The following is a 25,893-nucleotide window of genomic DNA, read 5'->3' on the forward strand; positions in this document are numbered from 1 at the left end:
AGATACTATGATTTCATTAGCTTAGAAATAGGAGTTCTAGTTCTATATGATACCACATCTATGCCAAGTATTTAAGAATCTAAATCAGGTCTCCTTCCTCTGCACATTGCACTACCTTCACTAACTCAACTGGAATTCTCTCGTCAGAATCCTTCCTGTTGCTTATATTGCACAAGAACAACGATCACAACTGCCCATATTGGATGCGGTTTCATTTGTGATTTGCAAGAGCATCACTGCTGTGGATTTGTTTTCTATGAATCCACTTATACACCAACCTTTCTGTAACCAGGGCCCTGTAATGACATTAGTCATATGGCAAGGGTGAATATATATTAAACATAATTAAAAAAGTCTTTTTCCCACCCCCCAAAAAAAATCTGCCTCCTTTTCATTCTAAGATCTTAGAATTATACTTTGTTTAAAACTATCCCTCTACCAGTCAGTTCTGTATTTTGATACTGTCATGTCATGTGTTTCAAAATCCACCCTCTGAAGCATTTCATCACATGGCCCTTTCTTCCCTCAGTACTTCAAACAATGGTTAGATGACACTGCCAAGTCCATAAAGTGTGATCTTGTATGAACTCCATTTTGCTGTAGCCATTGCCTCCCTTTAACATAGGTACATGATGTTATGCAATTCATTGAGGGACATCCATAAAACTTGTGCAACCAATCTGGGGAAAGTTGAGGTTAAGAGTATTGACCAAATATATCCCTAAATAACCCAACAGTATTTAACAAGGAACCTGATGACAGCATCCTAGCTCCAGTCAAAGGCAAAGCAGGTTACTATTTTCATTAACTGCTTTAAAAAACCTTCAACCCACAACTTCAAATGCATTTATGCTGAAATAGCAACTTTAGAAGCAAGGACAAGTGGAGTCTCCTGCTCTCACTTCCTCAACCATCTGTACACCATCTCTTGGCAAAACAAAAAAAGGCACCATTCCCAGGACTTCCAATATTGCTGTCCACAAATTGGCTGCTGTGTTGCCTGCATTATAACAGTGACTGCATTTCAAAAGTACTTCATTGGCTGTGAAGCACTTTGGATAATCACAAGGTCATAAAAGGTGCTATATAAATGCAAGTTTTTTTTTGAGAAGGATGACAATGAGACCCCAAAAAAATTGCTAGGCAGTTGTATTATCAAATTTTTATTATCACATCTGCAGTGTAAAATGTATACAAAATATAAGCAATTGCTTCAAGTGTTAATGTTTCAGACTTGGAATATTTCATTTGCAATACATTCACTGTACACCATTTTGTGTCCATTCCCTAATCCTGGAATGCACCATCAGTACCACAATCATGGTGAATCTGGGCTACATCAAGCAAGATCCCATAGGAGAGCACAGTGAATGTCCTTTATTTTACTAGTCCTCTCCAGCTGTGAGCTGGGACTTAATCATTTTTAGAACAGAAACCTTTTAAATCATTTTTCAGTGGAAATTAAAAGGCACCATAATCCATTGATTTGTAAAATTCCTCTTTCCTTCCTTTCTCTCCCCTGCCTCCCCCCACAACTAGCTTCAGGCAGTGCTGAGTCAAGGTGCTCAAGCAAAAGAAAGTAAAAATTGTTCAGCCTGTGTTTTTGACCTATCCATGCACCTCGTATCTGGTGGTTAACCAGTCAGGTAAGTAGACAGCTACAAGTGGATCACTTACGTCAGTTCAGTGGTGCTGGAATCTGAAGTTATTGCAGTTTCAAGTTTATTTTAGCCAAAATTACAAAAACTTAGTACTAAATGTTTAATGCAAGTCACATGGCAATAATTCTCCCCAAAAGTTACCCAGAAAAGGCTAACTCCTTCACACTGAAACAAAGGTTTTTTTTAAAAAAAAGTCTGTAAAGTTTTTTTTTTTTAAAAAGGACAAGTTTGTTGTAAACAATCATTTAATTTCTAGGTCAGACATATTGTTCTAGAATTCAATGAGGTATTTAAATGTGCATTGCACTGTGCAAGTCTTTAATTTCTTTGAGTATATAAAAAATTCAATAGCTCTTAAGTGTTTGGTTGCACTGGTTCTTGAACAGTGGTAAATGTTTGGTCCTTCTCCTAAGGATTCTCATTTTCCCAGGGTTCGCTAGATACTTTTTATTAAAAATAGTACCAACAGTGTACAAATGGCCACGGAATAGAGGACCGAGTACAGCCATTATAATTGGGACACCCATTTCCAAACAAAAACTTGTCGAAATTCTAATGTTCCCAATACAGGATTAGCACAAGTTTCATACCCACTAACCAGCCAATCATAGTTCGAACTAATACCAGGTTACAAGATAGGACCACAGTCCTTCAAGGCACTAATGCACATTGTAAAAGATTCAAAATAAACTTCTTGCAACAGAATTAACACTGGTTAAGTCAGCCTACCATTTTGGATACCCAGTACAAAATGTGAATTGGCAAGCCTCAGTGGAAACAATCCTGATATCTGGGGCTATAAAACACCCCTCAAAAAAGGGAAGAGAAAGCCACGTCCTCTGGACGTTGTGCGCAGTCTATAGGAGCAATGGCGTCTGTTCCCCTGCTGGCTGCTCTTTCATGAAGAGCTGTTTGACAGCAGTCAGTGTGTTCTTCATCCGATCCTTGATTGGTGGAACGTGGTGACTGGGGTCCAAGATGTTGGTTTGCCGGCGCTCCCGGTCACGCTTCCAGGTTTGGTACGGATTTGATGGGAAGAGGGGCTGGTCCTTCTCACGGTGAAACTGGAAGACCATTCCACTTACCAGCAAGACCACCCACACAGTTATCAAGATATAGTCTGAATTAGAAAAAACATTTACTATACAAAAATCAAGCAGAATAGGAGAAATGTTCAAGTCTGTAAGTCAAGTGGAAAATATAGAATCACACAGCACAAAGTCACCATTTGACAAATCGTGCCAGCTCTTTGAAAGAGCCATCAATTAATCCCACTCCCCTGCTCTTTCCCCATAGCCCTGCAACTTTCTCTTTCAAATATATAAAATTCCCTTTTGAAAGTCATTATTGAATTTGCTTCCACTGCCCTTTCAGGCAGTGCATTCCTGACCATTACTCACTGTGTAAAGAAAACTCTCCTCATCCCCCCCCCCCCCCTCTGGCTCTTTTGCCAATTACTTTCAATCTATAATTCTGCACTTTTAAAACTAGTGTAGATGGAGCTCAACAAATAATGCTATGAGATTACAGAAATTATCCAATTTGCTGGCAGGGGGGGGGGGGGGGGGGGGAGAGGAGGTTGTTCAGAGTGGAAATGTTCTTCTAAACATCTCAACATTTGCCCAAGTCTGAACTCTAGGTAGCACCATCAGAAAACAGGCAGCCATTGAGCCTATCACATCTATGCTACTCTCCAAAAAGCATAGTCTCATTCTCCTGCCCCTCCAAGTTTTATTTCAAATATTTATCCACAAAAAAAGCCCCCAGTTTATCTTTCATTAAGACCCCTCAACATCCTTCCTGAAGAAAACTAGACTGTAGCCCAAACAATCTGTAGATTCAGCAACACTCCTGCTTTTGTATTGATTACAAAGTTTATGAAAGTTGAGGGTCCCATTCCTCCACATCCCCCCAAAAAATTCAAGTATCTGAACACCCAACTCTGCTCATCAAGACTGTACATTTCCTCTATTTTGAAGTCCACCTGCATCTTTCTGAAGTCACTTACAGTCCCCTTCAGTTAAATTAATCATTTGTGTCACCTGCAAGTTGAGAATATGCAGAATCTGTCCCAACATATCCTTGGGAATCATTTCACATTCCTCCAGTCTGAAAAACATCCATTGACTAGTGTTCTCCATCTTTTAACCAAATTCTTATTCATGATGCCACATTAATACCAGGAGCCTTAATTTTAAGTCAGCAAGCCTCCTATGCAACACCTTTTGAAAATCCACCCACATAAAGACACTCCAATTCTTCAAAGATGACTTGTGTTTTAAAATCTAAGTTGGCTCCCTTCAAGAAAGAGAATTTTGTCTTTTATTACCCAGTACCAATGCCAGACTGACCAGTCTAGTTACCCAGTTTATCTGTTTCTTCCTTGAAATGGTGGGGTTACATTGGTAGCCTCCTAGTCCTCTGAATTTCCATATCCAAGGATGTTACAGTCCAAGCCTCAGTATTCCAGGGTGCATGCTGTTAGTGGAACGCCAAGTGAAAAAGGACCTAACTCATTAACCAGTTGCTCCATCACCTCTTGTACCTGTTCATTCCAACTGGAAACTGAGGCAAAGTACTTCTCATTTCCACCATGAGATTTTTCTTCATCTTTAATTGGCCTGACTATTTTTACTTGTTTATAAAATCCTTATTATTGCCCTTCATGTTTCCTGCCAATCTCCTCACACCATCACCTCCCACTAGTCTTTGCTTCCCCTCCATTTGACTGTCTCTCATTAGCCCAATTGCAGTCAGGTGTGGTCAAGTTTCATTTTTCTACTCATCTAAGAGAACTCCAGTATCTGCTGCAGCCCTTTGAACACCCTGGGAAAGTGTCTAGAATGTACCCTAATCACCTCCTCAGCCATGGGATCTTAACATCCACCTGAGTGGGCAGATGGGCCTCTGTTTATTGTCTCATCTGAAAGACGGCACCTGAGTGCAGCGATCCCTCAGTACTGCACTGAAGTGTCAGCCTAGATTATATGCTCAGGTCTCTGGAGTGAGGCTTGAACCCATGACCTTCTGACTCAGAGGCTGCCCACTGAGCCACAGCTGACACCTGATGTCTAGTTTATTGCTGGCCCAAGATACTTATGCACCACCAACCCCCACACTTTATGGGCAATCCTTCATCCACCTTAGCCCTACACACACTCCCTTCCTGAACCCCTCTACCCAACTATACCACTATCCCACCTTTAAAAGCCTTCGCAAAGCAAATTGCTTCAACCAAGCCTTCAGTCACTTGACCCAACTCTCCCACAACAGTTCAGTCACTTTCCCTCATTACTCTCCTTGTAGCATTTTTAAATCTAGGGCAAAAAAATTTCCAAGTTATTGAATATAAATGCTATTTAATCACTGCTGTACTATCTGGGGAAATTACAGAATTCTGAACAGACTGCCAAGATGGAAAATGACAAACTAGATAGACCTTGTTTTTTTTTTGTTCATCCAGCTATGTTCAATCAGAACTCAACCTTCTTGTTAATTGTATGACCTTTAACTTCAGAATTCAATATAAAAGTGGACCATCCAGCATTGAAGGGCTTCTGTGAACTTACCATTCATCTGGAAGGGTACATTTGTGTACGCTGAGTTGAAGTTGGCATTCAGTGCTCGTTTGAGAATGTTGAGTGTGACATAGGCGAGGCTGGTGTACACAAAGTTATGGACTGCTAGGATCACCGCATAAGAGCCAACAAATCCACAGGTTGTTATACTCAACTAAAAAAGAAAAATAATTAAAACATCTGAAAGTGGGCAAAGCATCTAAAACTGTCAATTCCCACCAATGTGATGCAACTCTTTCAGACAACATTTTGGGAGACAGTACATGAGTAATTTGAGACATGTGCTAAGTGTAACAGGCTTGGGATGAACAGGTGACTTTGGACCTTGTTCCCAAAGCTCTCCACCACACAGTTTCTCACCTCATGTCTGGGCCCGTTGGAGACTAATTGCCATGATTAGTCAACAACTCCATTATCGTTTTAGCATACAACTACCAGACAGTAGAAGGCCAACTTGATTGACATCGGAATTGCTAGATGGAAAGAGACCAATGTTCCTATGATTGTTTAGCCAAATGGTGCTGTCTGTTCAGAGTTCCATTGTGCAATTTACATCATGCCAAAAAGCACCAGGCAATGTCTGCGTATTTAACGTCTATCGTCCTGTTGCTTATTCACATTTCAGTTTGTTACTTCACCAAATGCTTCACTGACATTTGCCCAGTGCTAAATGTGCTACAGAATTCTGATAAAACTCCACTTTTCCCCTTTTATATAGAAATTTTACCCAACTCGAGTCCTGGTCTGCAAGTTAGCTGATATTAGCAGCGGTGGCAGGGAAACGTTCGGCAGAGATTCTGCTCTGAATTAAATCTCCCAAATCCATTCTGGGAGTGCACAGACCAGCTGTGGGCAGATTTATTCCATAGCTGAATGGTTTGCCAAGACTCAAGCATTTAGGAATGGCTACTTCATTGGAGGCACCAGACCCACAGAACAATGTTGACCTGGATTTACAATCTTCAGCAAGAGGGAGAACATTGAGAGTTATTTAGTCCATATCAGGAGAGATTTCAGACTATTAACCACCTTCTCTCTTCCTCCCCTTCTATCAGAAACCAGCTCAAGTTGGTTGTCTGACCTAGTCAATGAAAGTGTCATCACAGGCTAGAATTAGTAAATCTTTCCTCTTTAAAAAAACCTAGGCAATATTTAGCATCAATTGTTGACTTAAGTCACTACCCAGTATAACATGAGGGACTCACTGCTCTTGGACAGCTGAAGAAAACCAGAGGGACAAGTAAAGCCACACTTGTAAATGACACCCAGAAGACAACGTCATCATGGAAGACTTTAACATTTCCTGGAATATACAGTAAAAAAAGCACTTCAGTATCAAACCCTAGGCACAAATTTATGAGTTAGTTTGTAAAATGAATTTCTGGGGAGGTTCTAACTTTTGAAGTTCTTAAAGAAACCCTCACAGCCTAAATCAAAAAAGGAACAATGATTTTCAACCAAGTAACATGACAGAATTACACAGAATGGACAGCAACACACCATTCAGCCCAATAGGTTTATGCTCCACACAAGTCTCCTCCCGCCCTTCAATTCCTTTCTCCCTCATGTGCTTTGAGCTTCCCCTTAAATGCATCTGTGCAATTTGCCTCAACTATTCCTTGTAGGAGTGAGTTCCACATTCTAACCACTCTCTGGGTAAAGCAGTTTCTCCTGTATTCCCTATTGGATTTATTAGTGTCTATCTTATATTTATGGCCCTTAGTTGCAGTCTCCCACACAAGGGGAAACAGCATCTCTACATCTACCCTATCAAACCCTTTCATTAGAAAAAAAAGGCTGAGGGGTGACCGGATACAGGTCTTAAGATAAAGAGCCCCAGCCTGTTCAATCTTTCCTGATTGAGGAATAACCAGTTCTGGTATCATCCTAGTAAATCTGTCTCGCACCTTCTCCAGTGCCTCTATCCTTTTTATAGAATATAGAGACCAGAACTGTGCGCAATATTCCAAGTGTGGTGTAACCAAAGTTCTAGACAAGTTTAACATAACTTCTTTGCTTTTCAATTGTATAGGTGACTTTATACTTCAAATGTTTGGCAAGATCTAAATCATAAAAATCTAAATCTTAATTGAATTTTAAACCATCAGACTTTGAGTCTTGCTCCTATATTGATCTTCAGTTACTCACCCAGTGGTGTAAAGAAAATCAAAGACGACAGCAAAAATCCCAGCACCAACCCAACGACCAGCATGCAGAAAGCAACAGAGCCCGATCTCCACCAGCAGATCACCAGCAGGCTTCCACCAACAAAGCCAGAGACTGCAGTCAGGCCCAAAACCACTGAGGTGGGGGGGGGGGGGGGGGGGAATAAAAGGGGTTCTTAGTGAAAACTAGACACCAACTTAAAATGTAGATCTAATTTGCAGCCATTGAGTTTGGATTGTAAATTCAGCCAAGTATAGTTCAACAAGTAAAACATCAGGTTCAAATGACATCTTCCACTACCCAAGAGACTACGTGGGTGGGTGGCTCGATAGGCCAGGCTTCAGTTTTTACTTCAGAACCCATTTCAGACTGAAGCATGAAAAGATCCTGCCCTCAGCTACCTGGATATTCTCTCAAATTCTCTCCATCCAAGGCACATTTCTACAATGAAACAGGACACAGATGAATGTGCCTATGGATAACTCAACTGCAACACATCACTAGTGCTCAGTCTTTTTAGTATTTAAGCCTCTTCTTCCCTCCCAATTTTGTAACACCAATATGAACCTTACTCTGAGGACCATCAGTATTCTGTTTAGATTATCTCACCCATTGCCCAATCTACATCCTTCACTTCAGTGGTTGATACTGTTTCTCAGTTAAATGGACACCAGAACCAGATCTAGAAAAGATTTTTTAAAACCAGTGCAACTTTATACAAGTTATGATGATCTGAAATGCACTGCCTGAAAGGACAGTGGAAGCAGATTTAGTAGTAACTTTCAAAAGGGAATTGGATAAATACTTGAAGGGAAAAAATTGTAGGGCTATGGGGAAAGGGCAGGGGAGTGGGGCTAATTGGATAGCTCTTTCAAAGAGTCGCACAGGCACGATGGGCCTCTTGTGCTGTACCTACTCCGATACATTAAACTGAATACAAGGAAATGAAACGGGAACAAATTGGAGCCAATATCCACCCTGCAGTCTGCTCTGGGCCAGTGACCCTCCACCCTGCTCTGAGCCAGTGACCCTCCACCTGAACACAGCACTGGTGGGGATCAGCACTCCTGGTGTCAACCCACTTTCCTGTTTTTTTTTGTTTACCTGTCTTAAACCCCACCTCTTCTATTCACATGTGTCTCAAGTGTCTTCAATTTCTCAATCTGCTTCCTCTGGTCTCAGGCCCTCATTTCAGTCAGTATATCCCTGTTAACATCTTCCCTCCCTTTGGTTTCCATTTAAAACTGTTCACCTGTAATATCCTCCAGTTCTGATGGGCCTGCACCTGAAATGCAGATTTACCCATTCTCTCTACAGATGAGAATCCATAACAAGGCAGCATAATCTGAGCTAGGCCATTCAGGAGTGAAATTAGAGAGCATTTCTTCGCAAAGGGTAGTAGAAATCTAGAACTCCCAAAAAGGCCGTGGATGCAGGAGGACAATGGGAACTTTCAAGACAGATCAATAATTTTTCTATTGGGTAAGGATATCAAGGGATATGGAGCAAAGGTGGGTAAATAGAGTTCAGGTACAGATCAGCCATTATCTGATTGAACGGCAGAGCAGGCTCGAGGGGCTGAATGGCCTCCTCCTGTTCCTAAATACAGATTTCCAGCATTTTGTTTAGGTCTCAAATTAAGTTGTGCGCAACTAGGGGGAGGGGAGAGATAAGATTTTTTAAAAATACAAATTCCTTTCATTTGGCATTTTTACAATAATTCTTCAGTCAGGGATCCACGTGGGCTACTAGTGGCCCACAGACGGTTTGAGTATTTCTAACCGTTGACTGGCCAGAACAGTTAGAATTTACACTAGGCAACAAACGTTGCTCGATTTGTTACACAACCAAAAGCCACCCACACAAATTGACCACGATCAGCTTCAGAAAACCCCACAATCTCACCCCAGGCCAACTACGGTTAACAGCACGGTTGTTCTTCCTGTTTTAAAAAAAGTATACGATTGAGATACAGAACACATGGCTTCATTTTAACCTGCACCCACATTTGCTAAATTACTGCGTCACGAATCAAAAGCTGTTCAATCAATTAAAGTTCATTTGAGCTTTAAGGCCATTAAATGACAGTTTGTGTCTTCAGCTAATCCATATTCTGAATTTAGAAATCGCTCGACTGTCACATGAAAAAAACAGAAGTCTGCTCTTCATCCACTTACCGTCGTAATCCAGCAAAAGAGTTCGTACGATAAGAACGAAGAATAAAAATCCCAGGAAGATGAATCCTATGAAGAACAATTCTGTAATAGACAAAAAGTATTTAGTGACCTTCTAAACATTACCACTGCTGTTCTAAACAGTGCCTTTTCTGCTTAATATTGTCTGGTGAAGAAATAGTAATCTAGGGCTTGGAATAAATTCTAAACAGTTTGTATAGAATGACAGAATGTACAGCACATTTTTTTTAAAAAGCAGCCATTTGGCCCAACTGGTCTATGTTTACACTCCACATGAACCTCCTCCCACTCTGATTACCTCGTCCCACCCTGCCCCCATATTAGGAATGTAGAAACAGGAGTGTTGACTTAGCCTCAACAGCTTGGAGAAAAAAAAAGTGTTCCAGAATCACCCCTGAATGACCTAGCTCTAATTTTAAGGTTAGGTCCCAGTGTTCTGGACTCCCCCACCAGAGGAAATAGTTTCTCTCTATCGACCCCATCAAATCCTTTAATCATCTTAAACACCTCAATTAGATCACCCCTTAATCTTCTGTAAAGTAAAAGGAACCAGAATGGAAGGTCAGTGTCCACCCGACTCAAACCAGTTACCCCCACAGGAGTTCTGCCCATCGTTACTCTAAAGAAGTTTGCTGCTGGTTTGAAGTAAAGCAGCACTGGGTGTAAATCCTTGGAGAAAAGCTCAACCTCTACAAGGAGGAGAGGGTCCTCATCAGAACGAGAACTCACCTGTTTTTAGGTATCTATGCCCAAAGAAGCAGATAAATAATCCAAGGAGTCCAACAGAAACAAAAAATATTCTTGTCGAAATTCTCTCTATATTAAGAGGAACAAAAAAAAAACTCAGATTGGATAATCACAGAATCCTCACTATGAATGTAACAGTGAGTAACAGCCAAGTATTACACAACTGATAACACTTCCCCCATTACTAACCACTCACTGTCATTGCCTCAGATATATGGGAGGCAATTGGTCACCAACCACCTCGTTATAGTGAACAGAATGGGGATGAGCTTTAGAAATCCTCATCACCCAGCCGGCTTTGAGCAGTCACAAATTGTGACTGTCTGGTACAAGCACAACTGTTTTGAGATGCAGGGATGACATGTGGCAATTTGATCACAGTCGGGGACTCGGGAACAGTCCTCTCCACCACACATCTACTGAAAGGGCTGCATGAAATCAGCAGCCAACCAAGAGAACCTTCTAGACTCCCCAATGCTACTAACTGGCTAAAGCACATCAGATACCTGCCTGAGCCCCTTGACATTTCTGACTTGCAGTTTCTCACTACTTTATCACTTGTCTTTTGAACTTCTCCCAATCTTCATTGTACCACTTGTGCATTCGCAAAATTAATAGAATCCTAGAAGTTTATGGCACGGAAGGCGGCCATTTGGCCCATTGTATCCATGCTGGCCGAAAACGAGCCGGCCAACCTAATCCCACTTTCCAGCACTTGGTCCATAGCCTAGTAGGTTATGGCACCTCAGGTGCACATCCAGGTACTTTTTAAAATGTGATGAGGGTTTCTGCCTCTACCACCCTCTCAGGCAGTGAGTTCCAGATACCCACCATCCAGTGAAAATTTTCCCTCAGCTCCCCTCTAATCCTACCAATCACTAAAATCTATGGTCCCTGGTTATTTACCTCACTAAGGGAAACTAGCCCCTCAATTTTAATGCATCTCAACTAAAGTCACCCCTCAGCCTCCTCTGTTCCAAAGAGAACAACCCCAGCCTATCCAAATCTTCTCAGCTAAAATCCTAGTCTGGCGACATCCTCGTAAATCTCCTCTGTACCCTCTCTAGTGCAATCACATCTTTCCTGTAATGTGGTGACCAGAACTGTACACCGTACTCTAGCTGTGGCCCAACTAGTCTTTTATATAGAGTCCCAGCATAGCCTCCCTCCTGATATTCTATGCCTCGGCTAAGATGTACCATTAATGCTAAACGCACCGAGTGCAATCAACTGGCATGGTGTTAAAACTCATGGGAGCGTTGGGGCAGGAAAGAGAAGGGGGAAGTGAGACTAATCCTATTTCACCCTGCTCCTTAGGTGCAGTAATATAAATTGGTGGTCTAACCTCAGTCGCAATACTGAAGGAACTTTGACTCATTACACCATAGGTAGCATTTCCATTTATTCACCAAGTTTCATACTGGGCAAAACAAGGCTCTAAGCACTTTTAGAAAGGCTGGGAAATTAGCCAATAACTTCTAGATTTGAACAAAAGAACAATGCAAAGTCATGTTAAAACATTAAAGAACCTTGTCTGCACACAAACAATATCTGCACCACCAGGAATTAAACTCAAAATACACATCCAATAGTTAATCCTTTCCAGGAATGATCATATAGCTTTTAATGACTTCTCTTTTTCCCCCCTCCCCCCCAATTTGGGGCCGAGAAACACAAGTTTAGTCAGCAGCTCATTGGTGCACATCAGATGATAACTTGCATCCATCCAATGACCTCATGGCAATTCACATCCAAGTTATTGCGGCTGCCATTTTGCACACAAACCCCCACAACCAGCAATGTGATGAACGACCGGGTAATTGGTTGAAGGAGGAGCGTGGAATAGGACACCATGAGCTCTGCTCTTGACCGGCACATCTCAAAAGGACTGTTCTGGCAATTCAGCACTCCAAATGTCGGCCTAGTGCAATGCTCAAAAACCATGACCTTCAGACTCTGGAGGAAACAGGACTAGCAGCTGGAACACACAACCTCCACACCATTCTAAATCTAGAGAGAAACAGACCAAGCAGAACATTTATTTTACTGCTCATGTCACAAGTGGCCATTCTGACAACTAAATCAGCTGATTTTTTAATCCCCACATTTTAACCAGTATGAAACTTGCTGAATTAATGGAACTGCTGCAGATGGTGTAATGAGTTAAAGGCCCCTTCAGCATTGCAACCGAGGTTCGGAGACCACACATTACTGCACTTAGAACTTAGCCCAATGCCAGACTAACCAACCAATGTCAAATTATACCACTTAAAAATGATTGTTACATTTAGCATTGAACTGTCACAAACCAGACAGCTTGCAGCAAGACACATTTTAATCTATAAGCAAACACTAAGCTCTCTGGAGTTATCCTACACTGCAATTCAAATATTACAGACCTACAAAATAGGAATTGTGGTGAGTTGGTTAAAAAAAATCACTGATTCAAATCCTGGAGCGTCAGATTTAACACTCAGTCATACTGAAATGTACAGATTGCACTACTGAAAAACCATTTCAATAAATACAGATTTCCTCTTGGCTAGATTTTGAAGAAATTACATTCTTAAACTGTCACCAAGTAATACGCTAGATTGTTGGGTAAGGGTATCGAGGGATATGGAGCAAAGGTGGATAAATGGAGTCCAGATACAGATTAGCCATGATCTGAATGAATGATGGAACAAGCTTGAAGGGCTGAATGGCCTCCTCCTGTCCCTAGGATATGTCCAGTCAGTAACAGCACTGGCAATCAGAAGCAAAAAGGACCATAGACTCCAGATCAGATTTCTTTCCCTGCAGAAAGTTTTGGAAATTAGGACATGGGGGGGTTGGAGAAAGAAAGGAAGTGTTAATATTCACATGGATTTTATTTTCAGAAGTGTAGTGCCATCCCCACCACAAACCAGGCAAATAGCACAAACCATTTCCCATCACCATTATCATCAATTACAAAGTTGCCACTCACTGTTAAGCACACCGGCCATTTCGGTTAGACAGGCATTTTAGTGAGTTGTTTGCACCTTAAGGTGCAATTATCTTGTAAAAGTAATCACCTTGAGTGCAAAGGGATTTAGTGATGCAGAGTTTGCCTTGAAATATGAAAAGATGCCAGCCCAATACTACTGTCTGGAGTTTGGGGATTTGAAGTAACTACCTACAAGAAACTAGGAGATGTGGCTGTTATGATTCCCCCAAACTATTGAGCTAGTTTGTAAGGAGGCCAGTATCTGGAAGAGGTGAGAAGGGGGAAGTTGTGGTTTGAGGGGAGAGGGGGCAGTGATCTCCCACCTTGAGGTAGATTCTGCTGTTGCCATTTACCCCTCCTCTGGACCCATCTTTTTTGTTTCTTTACCTGTCCCATTACCTCCCTCCCTGCCTTACACCATCATCCCTTTTGTCATTTAATCACTCCTGCCCTCCACCCTATCACAGATCTTCCCTTTTGTTCTTCCCTCTATGGCTCTACTTGCTTAGAAACAGTTAAATCGCTAACTTTTTCCAGTTCTGATGAAAGGTCATCAACCTGAAACATGAGCATCTGTGGAGAGAGAAGCAGTTGCCTGACCTGCTGAGTGTTTTCCAGCATTTTCTGCTTTTATTTCAGATTTCCAGCATTCATGGTATTTTCGCTTTGGTTTTAGAAATAGGTTGTCACAGCCAGTCGTCTACATTCAATTAAAAACCATTGGTGATGTGAATAATCTGATACTCACTCAGTGTGTAGCAATTGTCCAGTTTCGATGTAAAGTTGCAGCTGTACGTGTGGACGGGGATATAAGCTGCAGACGTGTTCATCCCTGGATCCTTAACTACAACATTGTAAATCACCCCTAGGCCGGGTATGGAGGATACAGCGACACTGGTCTTATCTTGTGCACTCAGACTGAACAGCTAAAACAGAAATATCCAGTGAGAAAACAGGTCACGGCCTTCTCTCCCGAACAATAAATGAGGTTTAGTTGTGGTTGAAGAAAACACTCTTAATCCAAGGAGAGCTTCAATTGCATGTGACGCACACTTCCAGCTCAAATAAAGATATCTAATACTGAAACATTAAGTGAGGAGGTTTCTTGTGGCATTATTTGTTTTAATCTATTAAGCTGCCAGTGTGGCTCTTCATCACTGCCTCTAAAATTCCAAAACCATCAGCTTGGTTCAGCTGGTGCTGTAGAATTCAGAGTTTGGAGTCAACGCCAGATTCCAGGACTAATCCTTCATTTAGTTATTTGCTCTCGAATCGAGTACCTGCGGCTGAAAACTTACAGCAACAAGTTTACCAAACCCAAGGGAGTCTGACTGGAGGTCCTGGGAAAAGAATGATTTGGGATTGATACATGAGGCAATTTTTTTTGGGGGGGTGGGGGGTGGGAACTTGGACAAGTTTCCTTTTATCCTGTGGAGGAGCCAGCAGCCCAAGAAAAGCCTTTCAAACATGATGTGAGCATTTAAAACTTCAACACTCACCCCAGAAAAAAAGTAAACGACACTGACTTTCCCCAACAACCCTCAAATGTGCTGGACTTTCATCAGCCCGGTCAGAATTACAGGCCCCAGGTTTCATGGGCCAGGGGAAAATTCTGTTCCATTTTCTTTTAAAGCACATTTGAAACCAAGTATCATAGTAGGTACAACACAGGAGGACATTTCAGTACGAAGAATGAGGAGAGGCAATTTAAACTGGAGGGCACAATGCTAAAAGGGGAAGAGATTTGGGAGCACACACACTGAGGTAGAGTCCATGGTGTTCAAAAGGGAACTGGATAAGTACTTGCAAGGAAAACTGCAGGGCTGTGGGGATAGGGCAGGGGAGTGGGACCAGCTGGATTGCTCTGGCATCGAGCCAGCACAGACTCAATGGCCTCCTGTGCTGTAACCTATGGAAAGTATTTTTCCAATTCCCTTTGAAAGTCACTATTGAATCTGCTTCATGTTGCCTGACTCTTGCCAATCACCTTAAATCTGTGTCCTCTGGTTACTGACCCCTCTGCCACTGGAAACAGTTTCTCATTTATTCGGTCAAAACCCTTCATAAATTTGAACACCCATTAAATCTCCCCTTAACAGTCTCTGCTCTACAGAAAACAACCCCAGCTTAACATAAGAACATAAGAAATAGGAGCAGGAGTAGGCCAATCGGCCCCTTGAGCCTGCTCCGCCATTCAATAAGATCATGGCTGATCTGATCCTAACCTCAAATCTAAATTCATGTCCAATTTCCTGCCCGCTCCCCGTAACCCCTAATTCCCTTCTCCAGTCTCTCCACAAAGCTAAGTCTTTTATCCCTGGAACCATTCTAGTAAATCTCTTCTGCACCATCTCCAAGGCCTTGACGTCCTTCTTAAGCATGGTGCCCAGAAATAAACAATATTCCAGCTGAGGCCTAACCAGTGTTTTATGCTAAACCTTTATAACTTCCTTGCTTTTGTAAGCACATCTATTAATAAAGCCCAGGATCCCATGTGCTTTAACAGCCTTCTCAACTTGTCCTGCCACCTTCAAAGATTTGTGTACGTACATCCCCAGGTCTCTGTTCCTGCACCCCCTTTAAAATTGTACCATTTAGTTTATATTGCCGCTCCTCATTCTTCCTATCTCAAATTTCATCTTCCACAAGTCTGCCCATTTCACCAGTCTGACTATAGCCTCCTGAGGTTTGTTACTATCCTCCACATTGTTTACTACATTTGAGTTTTATAGGTCATCTGCAAACTTTGAAATTATACCCTCTTATACCCAAGTCCAGGTTATTAAAAAAAAATTATATATATATAGCAGTGGTCCTAATACCGACCCTGGCAAACACCACTGTATACTTCCCTCAAGTCTGAAAGTTGACTACTGTCTGCTTTCTGTCCCTTAACCAATTTTGTATCCACTCTGCCCCTTTAATCCCACTTTTAATTTTGCTAATAAGTCTATTATGTGGTACTTTATCAAATGCCTTTTGAAAGTCCATATACAAACATCAACCGCACGACCCTCATCAGCCCTCTCAGTCACTTCAAAAGAAAATCAAGTCAGTCAAATATAAATTTTCCTTTAACAAATCCATGCTGACTTCTATTTAGTAACCCATACTTTGCCAAATGCCAATTAATTTTGTCCTGGATGGTGTTCAATTCTGGGCACCACACTAGAAGGATATCAAGGCCATAGAGAAGTTTTTTTTTAAAAAATTCATTCATGGGATGTGGGCATCACTGGCGAGGCCAGCTTTTATTGCCCATCCCTAATTGCCCTCGAGAAGGTGGTGGTGAGCCGCCTTCTTGAACCGCTGCAGTCCGTGTGGTGAAGGTTCTCCCAGTGCTGTTAGGGAGTTCCAGGATTTTGGTGCAGAGGAGATTTACTAGAATGATACCAGAGATGAGGGACTTCAACCATGATAGATTGACTGGCTTGTAACTGCCAGGTTTATCCCCCTCCTTTTTGAGCAGGGATGTGACATTTTCAATCCACTAGTCCTCTGGCATTGTCCTCATATCTAAAAAGGAGGATTGGAAGATTGTGGCCAGAGCCTCTGCAATTTCCACCCTTACCTACCTCAGTAACCTAAGATGCATCCCATCTGGACCAGGTGACTTTTCTAGGTTGAATACTGCCAACCTTTTAAGTACCTTCTCTATTTATTTTTAATCCCATCCAACATTACTGCTACAATGGCAGCAGCCTGTTCCAGTGAAGACAGATGCAAAGTATTTCATTTAGTACCTCAGCCATGCCCTCTGCCTCCACAAGATGAGTTTTTTTTGTCCCTAAATAAGGCCCACCCTTCCACTATTTATGAGTTTAAAAAAGACTTTTGGGTTCCCTTTTATATTAGCCGCTAATTTAATCTATTCTTGCACTCTTTGCCCCTCATTCCCTTTAGATCTCTATTCAGCCTGGTTCCCTACTATATTATGAACTTTACATTAATCATAAACCTCCTTTTTCATTTTAATTTCTATCTTTACTCATCCAGGTAGCTCTAGCTTCAGATGCCCTTCCTTTCCCCCTTGTTGGAATGTGCCTACTCTGTACCAAACCATCTCCTTGAAGGCTTCCCATTGTTCAATTACTGTTTTGCCTGCCAATTTTTGATTCCAATCCAGCTGGGCAAGATCCTTTTTAACTCACTGAAATTTGCCCTCCTCCAGTTTAATAAACTGTACAAACATCTGATTCATTTTGTACATGTTTGGGAACTTGAGCATTCTAAACTTTAAGCCTGTCCTTGGACAAATTAGAGGATGCCCATCCCACTACCAAAAACGATCAAAAATGTTGGATCATTTCTACTGTACATGAACTTTGCTTCTAAGCCTGAGTTTTGGCAATATTCCAAATTTACCCTGGGGTGTTTTTTTTTTAAAAAAGATCAATATTGGACACCCAGTTGTGTCCTTACTCCTGTAGTTAAAAGGCTATGACAACTACAGGATACACCAAGTAGAACTTTAACAACCAATATTTTCTATCAAATGTTTATGCACTTTCTACCTAGAGAATTATAAGCCTTAAGCCTGTCCATCAATTGATGCACATCCCAATATTCTAAGTACTTGTCACCAAAAATGTTGGATCACTCACTACACCAAATCTTCAGCAATGAGTTGACAAATCTATTATCTCACAGAAAGGGAGAAGACAAATTACAGCACTTTTCATACCCAGACTCCATTTGCTTCTACTTGCTGTACATCCACCATCTTCTGAAGATGGGCAAGAAGAACCTTTTCAGTCAGGTCAGTCTCTGGTAGAAAATATTGATAGATGTCGTATCTAAGTCGCCACCTGGAACTTTGACCTGCAGTTATGTCACACAAGGGTGGAACTGCTTCCCTGCAACACAAGTACGGCTGGTGAATTAATCATTCCTACTCCATCTTAAAAATCCACACAACAGCTTCACCCCATTTCATTGTCCCAAAGAAATTGGATCACTGATTTGAAGCACAAACCTTCAGGCTGAACTAGGATCCATTCTGGGCAGCACAACATTCAAAGCCATTTACCCATCAATACAGTCCTTTCCAATAGTAAACAATTTTACAACACCAAGTTATAGTCCAGTAATTTTATTTTAAATTCACAAGCTTTCGGAGGCTTCCTCCTTCCTCAGGTAAATGTTCAGGAGCTCCTCGAAGCCTACGCATTTATACATATAGAACTTGAGCATTCAAGTTCTATATGTATAAATGCGTAGGCTTCGAGGAGCTCCTGAACATTTACCTGAGGAAGGAGGAAGCCTCCGAAAGCTTGTGAATTTAAAATAAAATTACTGGACTATAACTTGGTGTTGTAAAATTGTTTACTATTGTCAACCCCAGTCCATCACCGGCATCTCCACATCATCCTTTCCAATAGGTTAAGCAAGTGACTAACATTGTACCAAGTTACAAATTTATAGCAAGGTTTTCTTTAAAGTAATAGTTTAAACAAATACAGTAAAATCTAAGAGTTTGTGCTTTTGGGGGAAGTCAAGGATTGGACCAAAGCCTATGTTACCCTTCCATTAGTCTTTAAGGATGCATTTGGAACTCACTGAAATTCTGATTGAAGGAGGGAAAACCAATTTGTGAAAAGATTAAGAGTGATCAACTAGAGGCAGTTACTGAAGTGACTTTTGCAGGTGCTCCATGGTGAACTGGTTACACCACAATGTGCTAATCACCATCCTGTAAACTCCAGCCTGTTTGAAGTTATACATTTCTGCCAATAAAGGCAATGGAAAATGATCAGTTTGAATCAAAAAGGGATTATGCACTTGGAGAATGATGGACACTTCCTCTAGCAGGACAGAATTAAGCACTTTCCTTTCCCTTGAACTTCAGTGATATTCTCAATGTTTATGCAGTTTCTATCAGGAGATAGGGATCACCCATCAAAGCATAATCCCCAACAGTCACTAAATGAAGGCTGGATTAAAAAACCTGCGTTTATATAGCACCTTTCGTGACCTCAGGACGTCCCAAAGCGCTTTACAGCCAATAAAGTACTTTTAAAGTGTAGTCACTAATGTAGAAAACACGGCAGCTACGGGATCTTTTACATCCTCGAGGGGGCAGACGGGGCCTCGGTTTAAGGTCTCATCCAAAAGACAGCACCTCCGATATAGCAGTGCTCCTTCAGTACTGCATTGGGAGTGTCAGTCTGGATTTTGTGCTCCAGTCTCTGGAGTGGGACTTGAACCCATGACCTTCTGGTGAGTGCGCTACCCACTGAGCCACAGTGGATAATCAGATCAGGTGATATCAAATTAAACAGAGTTCAAATTCACAGGCTGAGCCTGGTCTACAGATGAGCAAAAGCAAAGCTTCAAGATCAGTGAATTCTCCACCCAGCTGGCTTTAATTGCAAGCTCTCCACACCCATTGTCCCATATGCAAACCTCGGCTGGGTATTCGACCAGATGAGGCATCACAACCAACCCCATTGTGGTTTGTGAATAGTACCATTCCAAAGAGGGGGAAAAAAGTCAGTCATGAGATAATCGAGCCAAATCCCTACCCTATCCCCTTGATTACCCCAAGGTGAAGCTAATAGCAACACCCCTCAGACCAGGGATCCAATCTGAGCCCTTGCCAGAGTCACCAAGGGAGCTGGTTACAGGTTTAATAAACTCTCAAACACATTAAAAGTAATCATTTAGTGCCATGTGCTTTTCTTTTCAAAATTAAAAAAATGTTGATAACAGCCAATATCCCAGAAATGTACAATTTTTGTAGACAAAGGGAAAAAGTTACATCCAATCTCCCACCCACATTTCCATCAATATTTAAACATCTACTCTCACCCACAGCAGAGCTTAATTATCTGAGTGTATTTCAAGTTTTTTTTTAAATGCAGCAAGTTCTGATGATCTGGAATGCGCTGCCTAAAAGGGTGAAGCAGATTCAATAGTAACTTTCAAAAGGGAATTGGATAAATACTTGAAAAGGAAAAATTTGCAGGGCTATGGGGAAAGAGCAGGGGGAGTGGGACTGATTGGATAGCTCTTTCAAAGAGCTGGCACAGGCAAGATGGGCCGAATGGCCTCTTCCTGTGCTGTCAGATTAAGTTGTTTTCTGGCACTCACATTCACTTCAGTCATGAGCCATAGAATTATAGATCATATTTCATTATTCCCTCCTTTATAACTCAGGCAAAGTTGAAATGGATATGCAATTTTTTTTTTTAATATCCAAGACTGTCCTAGAAGTTTTTTTTCCCCCCTCTCCAGAAGTGGAAGCAAAAGCACAAGATGATGGTACTTCCACTAACAGGCTCAAGGGGTCAGAGGAGCAGCATTAAACACCAACAGAAAAGCTTTGTTCCATTTTAATTAGATTCTTACAACAAAATTCTAAAACACTAAAGAGACACGCCTTTTTGATCTAGAGCCAACAAAAGGTGTCAGCCGTGGCTCACTGGGTAACACTCTTGCCTCAGAGTCAGAGGGTAGTGAGTTCAAGTCCCACTCCAGGCTGACACCCAGTGCAGTACTGAGGAAATGCTGCACTCAGATGCGATGTTAACCAAGGCCCAGTTTGCCTTCAGGTGGATGTAAAAGATCCCATCGCACTATTTTGAATATTTATCCCTCAACCAACATCACTAAAATAGATTACTGGTCACTTATTTCATTCCTGTTTGTAGGACCTTGCTGCACACAATTTGGCTACTGCATTTTATTGGCTGTGACATGCATTGAGACATCCCAAGAAACATATATATATGCAAGTTCTTTTGTTTACAAAAACAGTTACATTGATCCTAAATTCAGAAATCTCATGTTAAAGCAAAATGAATCGAGAACACTACAGTTAAAATGTTACTGTACCTTGCATATCCAACATTGGCTGCTGCAAAACTTATTGTTGCTTCATACAGGTTGTACTGCAAGTGTATGTTCGCATCAACAGGCAAGTCAGACTCCAGACTGCATCCACCTGGTACAGGGTCTGCAAAAGGGATTGTAAGGAAGTCAGTGCAGGAGTTAACTCCTGACATTTCTGAATTACCCACACCAGGACCATTTTCAGTCCTGTAGACAGTTAAGAGTAACTGTACCATCAGGGTTAAGTGGAGAAAGATACAAACAAAGCACTTGAGTTTGTGCAGTTCAATGCTACACAGAGCTCAGCATTGCCCATTAGATCATAGGACAGCTATTAATCTCTGTTTAAAGGACATAAATAGTAAGAGCAGGCAGCGAGTGTTGCAAACTCAGCACATTAGCCAAAATCATTTTGGCTCCTGACTGAAGTGTGTACGTCTGCTTTTGCCAGGGTGGGTGTGCAGGTAACTGGCTTGGAAGATTTATCCAACAGCCAGTACCTGGTCATGTGGCAAGCCATGTTCTTCTGTGGCGTTGGAGGTTCTGTGGAGAGATTGGAGAAGCTGGGGTTGTTCTCAGTACAGAGAAGGTGAAGGGAGATTTGATAGGTGTTCAAAATGAACGGTTTCGATAGAGTAAATAAGGAGAAACTATTTCCAGTGGCAGAAGGGTCGGTAAAATGCAGCAAGTTATGATCTGGAATGCACTGCCTGCAAGGGTGGTGGAAGCAGATTCAATAGAAACTTTCAAAAAAGGGAATTGGATAAATACTTGAAGGAAAAAAAATTACAAGGCTATAGGGAAGAGCAGGTGAATGGGACCAATTGGATAGCTCTTTCAAAAACAGCTGGCATCAGGCATGATGGGCCAAATGGTCTCCTCCTGTGCTATACATATCTTAAGTCCCAACTGAGGAAGTCACCTGGCACACAGTTACCCACTGCTTTATGAGGTAAGGATATGGTACCAGGGTGGGTAAATGGAGTTAAGATACAAATCAGACATGATCTAACTGAAAGGCAGTACAGGCTCAAAGGGCTGAATGGCAACCCCCTCCTGTTCCGATGAACTGGCTTTTGGATATAAACTCAGCTTCCCTCCAGACTGGAGGAAAACTTCAGTACAGCAAGACACTGCTCTCGAGCTCTGGATGAAAACTGGGCACATGGGTGAAATGAAGCAAGATCCTCCGACAGTAGAAAACTAAAAAGGGTGGTCGTCATGTAAACATTATCTAAAACAAGTGTCCTGTTGAGGAAAAAAACATTAAAGAGCAGCTCCTGAAAGTTCAGAATAATGGAGAATTGTTAGTGATTGTGAAAGATAATTTAAATATTCATTACATCACACACTTGAGGTATTATCTGGATATAAATACAGAATATATATTTCAGAAATTCTAAAGCACCAACAAGTTTTGATTTCATTATTGGTCATAAACTATGTAATAGTTCATGCCAATTTTCAGCCTTGGATTAAAATACCACCTGCTCACAAATCCAGGTCCTACATTTATTAGCCTCAAAGAAAAATTGCACTTTGGAAAAAAAAATCTAGAGTGTTCAGAATTAACCAGAATGCAATTTTTAAAGTTCTATTTTCTAGGGGAAGGGCCATGCGCTGGACAGGAGTCGGGTAAATAGTCTCAGTGCGTTGCATCTTCTATTATGCAGCAAGTTTCCTTGCATTACTTGTTTAGAAATATAATCCAACTTTCCTTCTGTCAGACCTGAAATCAAAAGTAAATCTGGAAGGAGGTGAGGGGATTAGAAGAAAAATTCAGGACTGAATCAGAAAATCCTCAACAAGCTGAAAAGGCTTAAAATAAAAAACAAAATCCCAGTGTAGATGGTATTTCTCCATGAATCTCCTCACTAGGCTATGGACTTTGGAGGTACCAGTAGATTGAAAAAAAATCCAGCTAGTGAGATATCCATATTCAGGAGGGTGGCAACACAGATATGGGCATCTACAGATCCATTAGTTTTCCTCCAAACAAACTCTACATTTCAATATTATTGATAGATAACCACAAAAAAAGTGACTGAATTCTTGGTATTGAGTAAATTGTGATCTAAGATCATATTGAAGGATATACATGAAAAAAAGCCACAAGCTAGACTCCTAGTAAGACAGTAGCAAGTGATTTGGGTAAAAACTCTACCTCCCAGTGTAGTTTCAGTGTCTGATGGCAAAGAGATTACATCTTTACAGCACAGAAAAAAGGCCATTCAGCCCAATTGGTTTATGCTGTTTACGCTCCACACGAACCTCCTCCCACCCTACCCTTATATTCCTTTCTCCCTTATGTACTTATCTAGCTTCCCCTTAAGTGCATCTATGCTATTCACCTCAGCCACTCCATGTTGTAACTAGTTCCACATTCTAACCACTCTGGGTAAAGAAGTTTCTCCTGAATTCCTTATTGGATTTATTAGTGACCATCTCATTTATGGCCCCTAGTTTTGGTCTCGTCCACAAGTGGAAACATAACAGGAGCAGGAGTTAGCCATACGGCCCCTCGAGCCTGCTCCGTCATTCAATAAGATAATGACTGAACTTAGACCTCAACTCCGCTTTCCCACCCGATTCCCCTAGAGTCCAAAAATCTCAGCCTTGAATATACTCAATGACCGAGCATCCACAGCCCTCTGGGGTAGAGAATGCCAAAGATTCACAAGTGAAGAAATTCCTCATCTCAGTCTTAAATGGCCGACCCCTTATCCTGCAACTAGGTCCTCTAGTTCTAGACTCCTGAGCAAGGAGAAACATCCTCTCAGCATCTACCCTGTCGAGCCCTCTTAAAATCTTATGTTTCAATGAGATTCTCTACGCAAGAGTATAGGCCCATTCCACTCAATCTCTCCTCATAGGAGAACCCTCTCATCCCAGGAATTAATCTAGTGAACCTTCATTGCACCACCTAAGGAGAGTAGATCCTTCCTTAGGAAAGGAGACTAAAACTGTACACAGTCTGCAAAGGGTCACAGACAGATTAAGTTCTTGCTCTTAACCTATCTATCTATAAATGATAGAGACAAGTTAAGGGCAAGAAGGTGGCAGATGGAGTATAATGTGGGGAAATTAGGTTATTCACTTTGGTAGGAATAGAAAAACAATTTTTTTTTAAAAAAAGTGAGACACTTAAATGTTAGTGTCTGGGTACAAGAAGCACAAAAAGTTAGTATGCAGGTACAGCAGGCAATTAGGAAAGCAAATGGCATGTTGGCCTTTATTGCAAGGGGGTTGGAATACAGAGTAAGGAAGTCTTACTACAACTGTACAGGGCTTTGGTGAGACCTCACCTGGAGGACTGTGTACAGTTTGTCTCCTTACCTAAGGAAGGATATACTTTCCTTAGAGGCTGTGCAATGAAGGTTCACTAAACTCCTGGGATGAGAGGGTTGTCCTGTGAAGAGAGGTTGAGTAGAATGGGCCTACACTGTCTGGAGTTTAGAAGAATGAGAGGTGATCTCATTGAAACATACAAGATTCTGAAGGGGCTTGACAGGGTAGATGCTGAGTCTAGAACTAGGGGTTGGCCATTTAAGACTGAGATGAGGAGAAATTTCTTCAGAGGGTTGTGACTCTTTGGAATTCTCTACCCCAGAGGACTGTGGATGGTCACTGAGTATATTCAAGGATGAGATAGATTTTTGGACTCTAGGGGAATCAAGGTATATGGGGATAGGGCAGGAAAGTGGAGTTGAGGTTGAAGATCAGCCATGATCTTATTGAATGGCAGAGCAGGAGAGGGGCTGTGTGACCTACTCCAGTTTATGTTCTTACATTTCTATGTCTGCCCTATCAAACTCCTTCATAATTTTAAAGAGATCAATTAGGTCACCTCTTTTCTAGAGAAGCACCCCAGCCTGTTCAGCCTTTCCGGTAAGTAAAACCTCAGTTCTGGTATCATCCTTGCGAATCTTTCTTTACACCTTCTCTAGTGCCTAAATATCCTTTTTGTAATAGGAGAACAGCTCAAAGATGGGATGACACAAAAATCAGATGGAGTATTTGAATTACCATTACCAAAGACATGTATGTAGTTCTGATGCGGCCATTAGAAGTGACCATTATGCAATGTTAGATATTAAGTCAAAGGATGTGGTGCCAGCATCATTACTCTGGTCACCAAAACATGCTCTAAATACTTAGAGCTACTGATAAGATTACAAATCAATTTAAGATTGTATCAGTTTATGACAAGCTCAACAGATCAGGAAATAAACAATTTAGTAATTCATTTACACAATGTGCAACTATTAAAAAATGCCAAATGTTGGAGCAGCAACATCACCTACTAGACTAAAAACTCAATTCAAATCTCTTGGAATGAACAACATGTCTATTACAAAGACCAGCCCCAGGTCAAAAACATGCTGTATTTTAGAATTTTATTGCAGGGGACTACAATTGCTAGTGGTGATCAGTTTTTAAAACTGATCACTCAAATACCCATTTGTTTGGGGCATGACAAATTGATAAAGACCACTTCCTCCCAAATTTGAGAACACAATTACACTTCTTTGCTAATAAAAATGCCCAAGATACATACACATCTGGGATGTCAGCACATGTGTATGCCAACACCACTGGTGCAAGGGCTGTGCACTGCAGACCCCACTTCCCCTAGCCCACCAAGCCACACCACTTCAAAGGATCCCCCGCCCTAGCCTTAAATCCATTTCTTTCTCTAGTTCCTCCCCAAGCTCATCTTGAGCACCTCATGCTCTGTTGACCCG

The 25,893-nt window shown here is 41.5% G+C and overlaps 1 protein-coding gene across 2 annotated transcripts in view; it reads right to left on the reverse strand.

Annotated features, from left to right (window-relative positions):
* Positions 1 to 1,147: 1,147 nt before the first annotated feature.
* Positions 1,148 to 25,893, reverse strand: part of tm7sf3 (transmembrane 7 superfamily member 3) — a 39,282-nt gene continuing 14,536 nt past the window's right edge. Inside the window, exons 4-12 of one of the 2 annotated variants that reach the window (XM_068000017.1) lie at positions 21,152 to 21,272; positions 18,000 to 18,171; positions 14,064 to 14,241; positions 10,330 to 10,416; positions 9,583 to 9,663; positions 7,388 to 7,540; positions 6,445 to 6,542; positions 5,231 to 5,393; positions 1,148 to 2,781 (exon numbers count right to left, since the gene is read on the reverse strand). In XM_068000017.1, the coding sequence (XP_067856118.1) occupies positions 2,519 to 2,781; positions 5,231 to 5,393; positions 6,445 to 6,542; positions 7,388 to 7,540; positions 9,583 to 9,663; positions 10,330 to 10,416; positions 14,064 to 14,241; positions 18,000 to 18,171; positions 21,152 to 21,272 (1,316 nt within the window). In that variant the 3' untranslated portion in view covers positions 1,148 to 2,518. The remainder of the gene's footprint in view (positions 2,782 to 5,230; positions 5,394 to 6,444; positions 6,543 to 7,387; positions 7,541 to 9,582; positions 9,664 to 10,329; positions 10,417 to 14,063; positions 14,242 to 17,999; positions 18,172 to 21,151; positions 21,273 to 25,893) is intronic. The other variant, XM_068000018.1, reaches the window with a different exon arrangement.

Source organism: Heptranchias perlo, chromosome 18, assembly GCF_035084215.1.
Source record: "Heptranchias perlo isolate sHepPer1 chromosome 18, sHepPer1.hap1, whole genome shotgun sequence".
Taxonomy (NCBI): Eukaryota; Metazoa; Chordata; class Chondrichthyes; order Hexanchiformes; family Hexanchidae; genus Heptranchias; species Heptranchias perlo.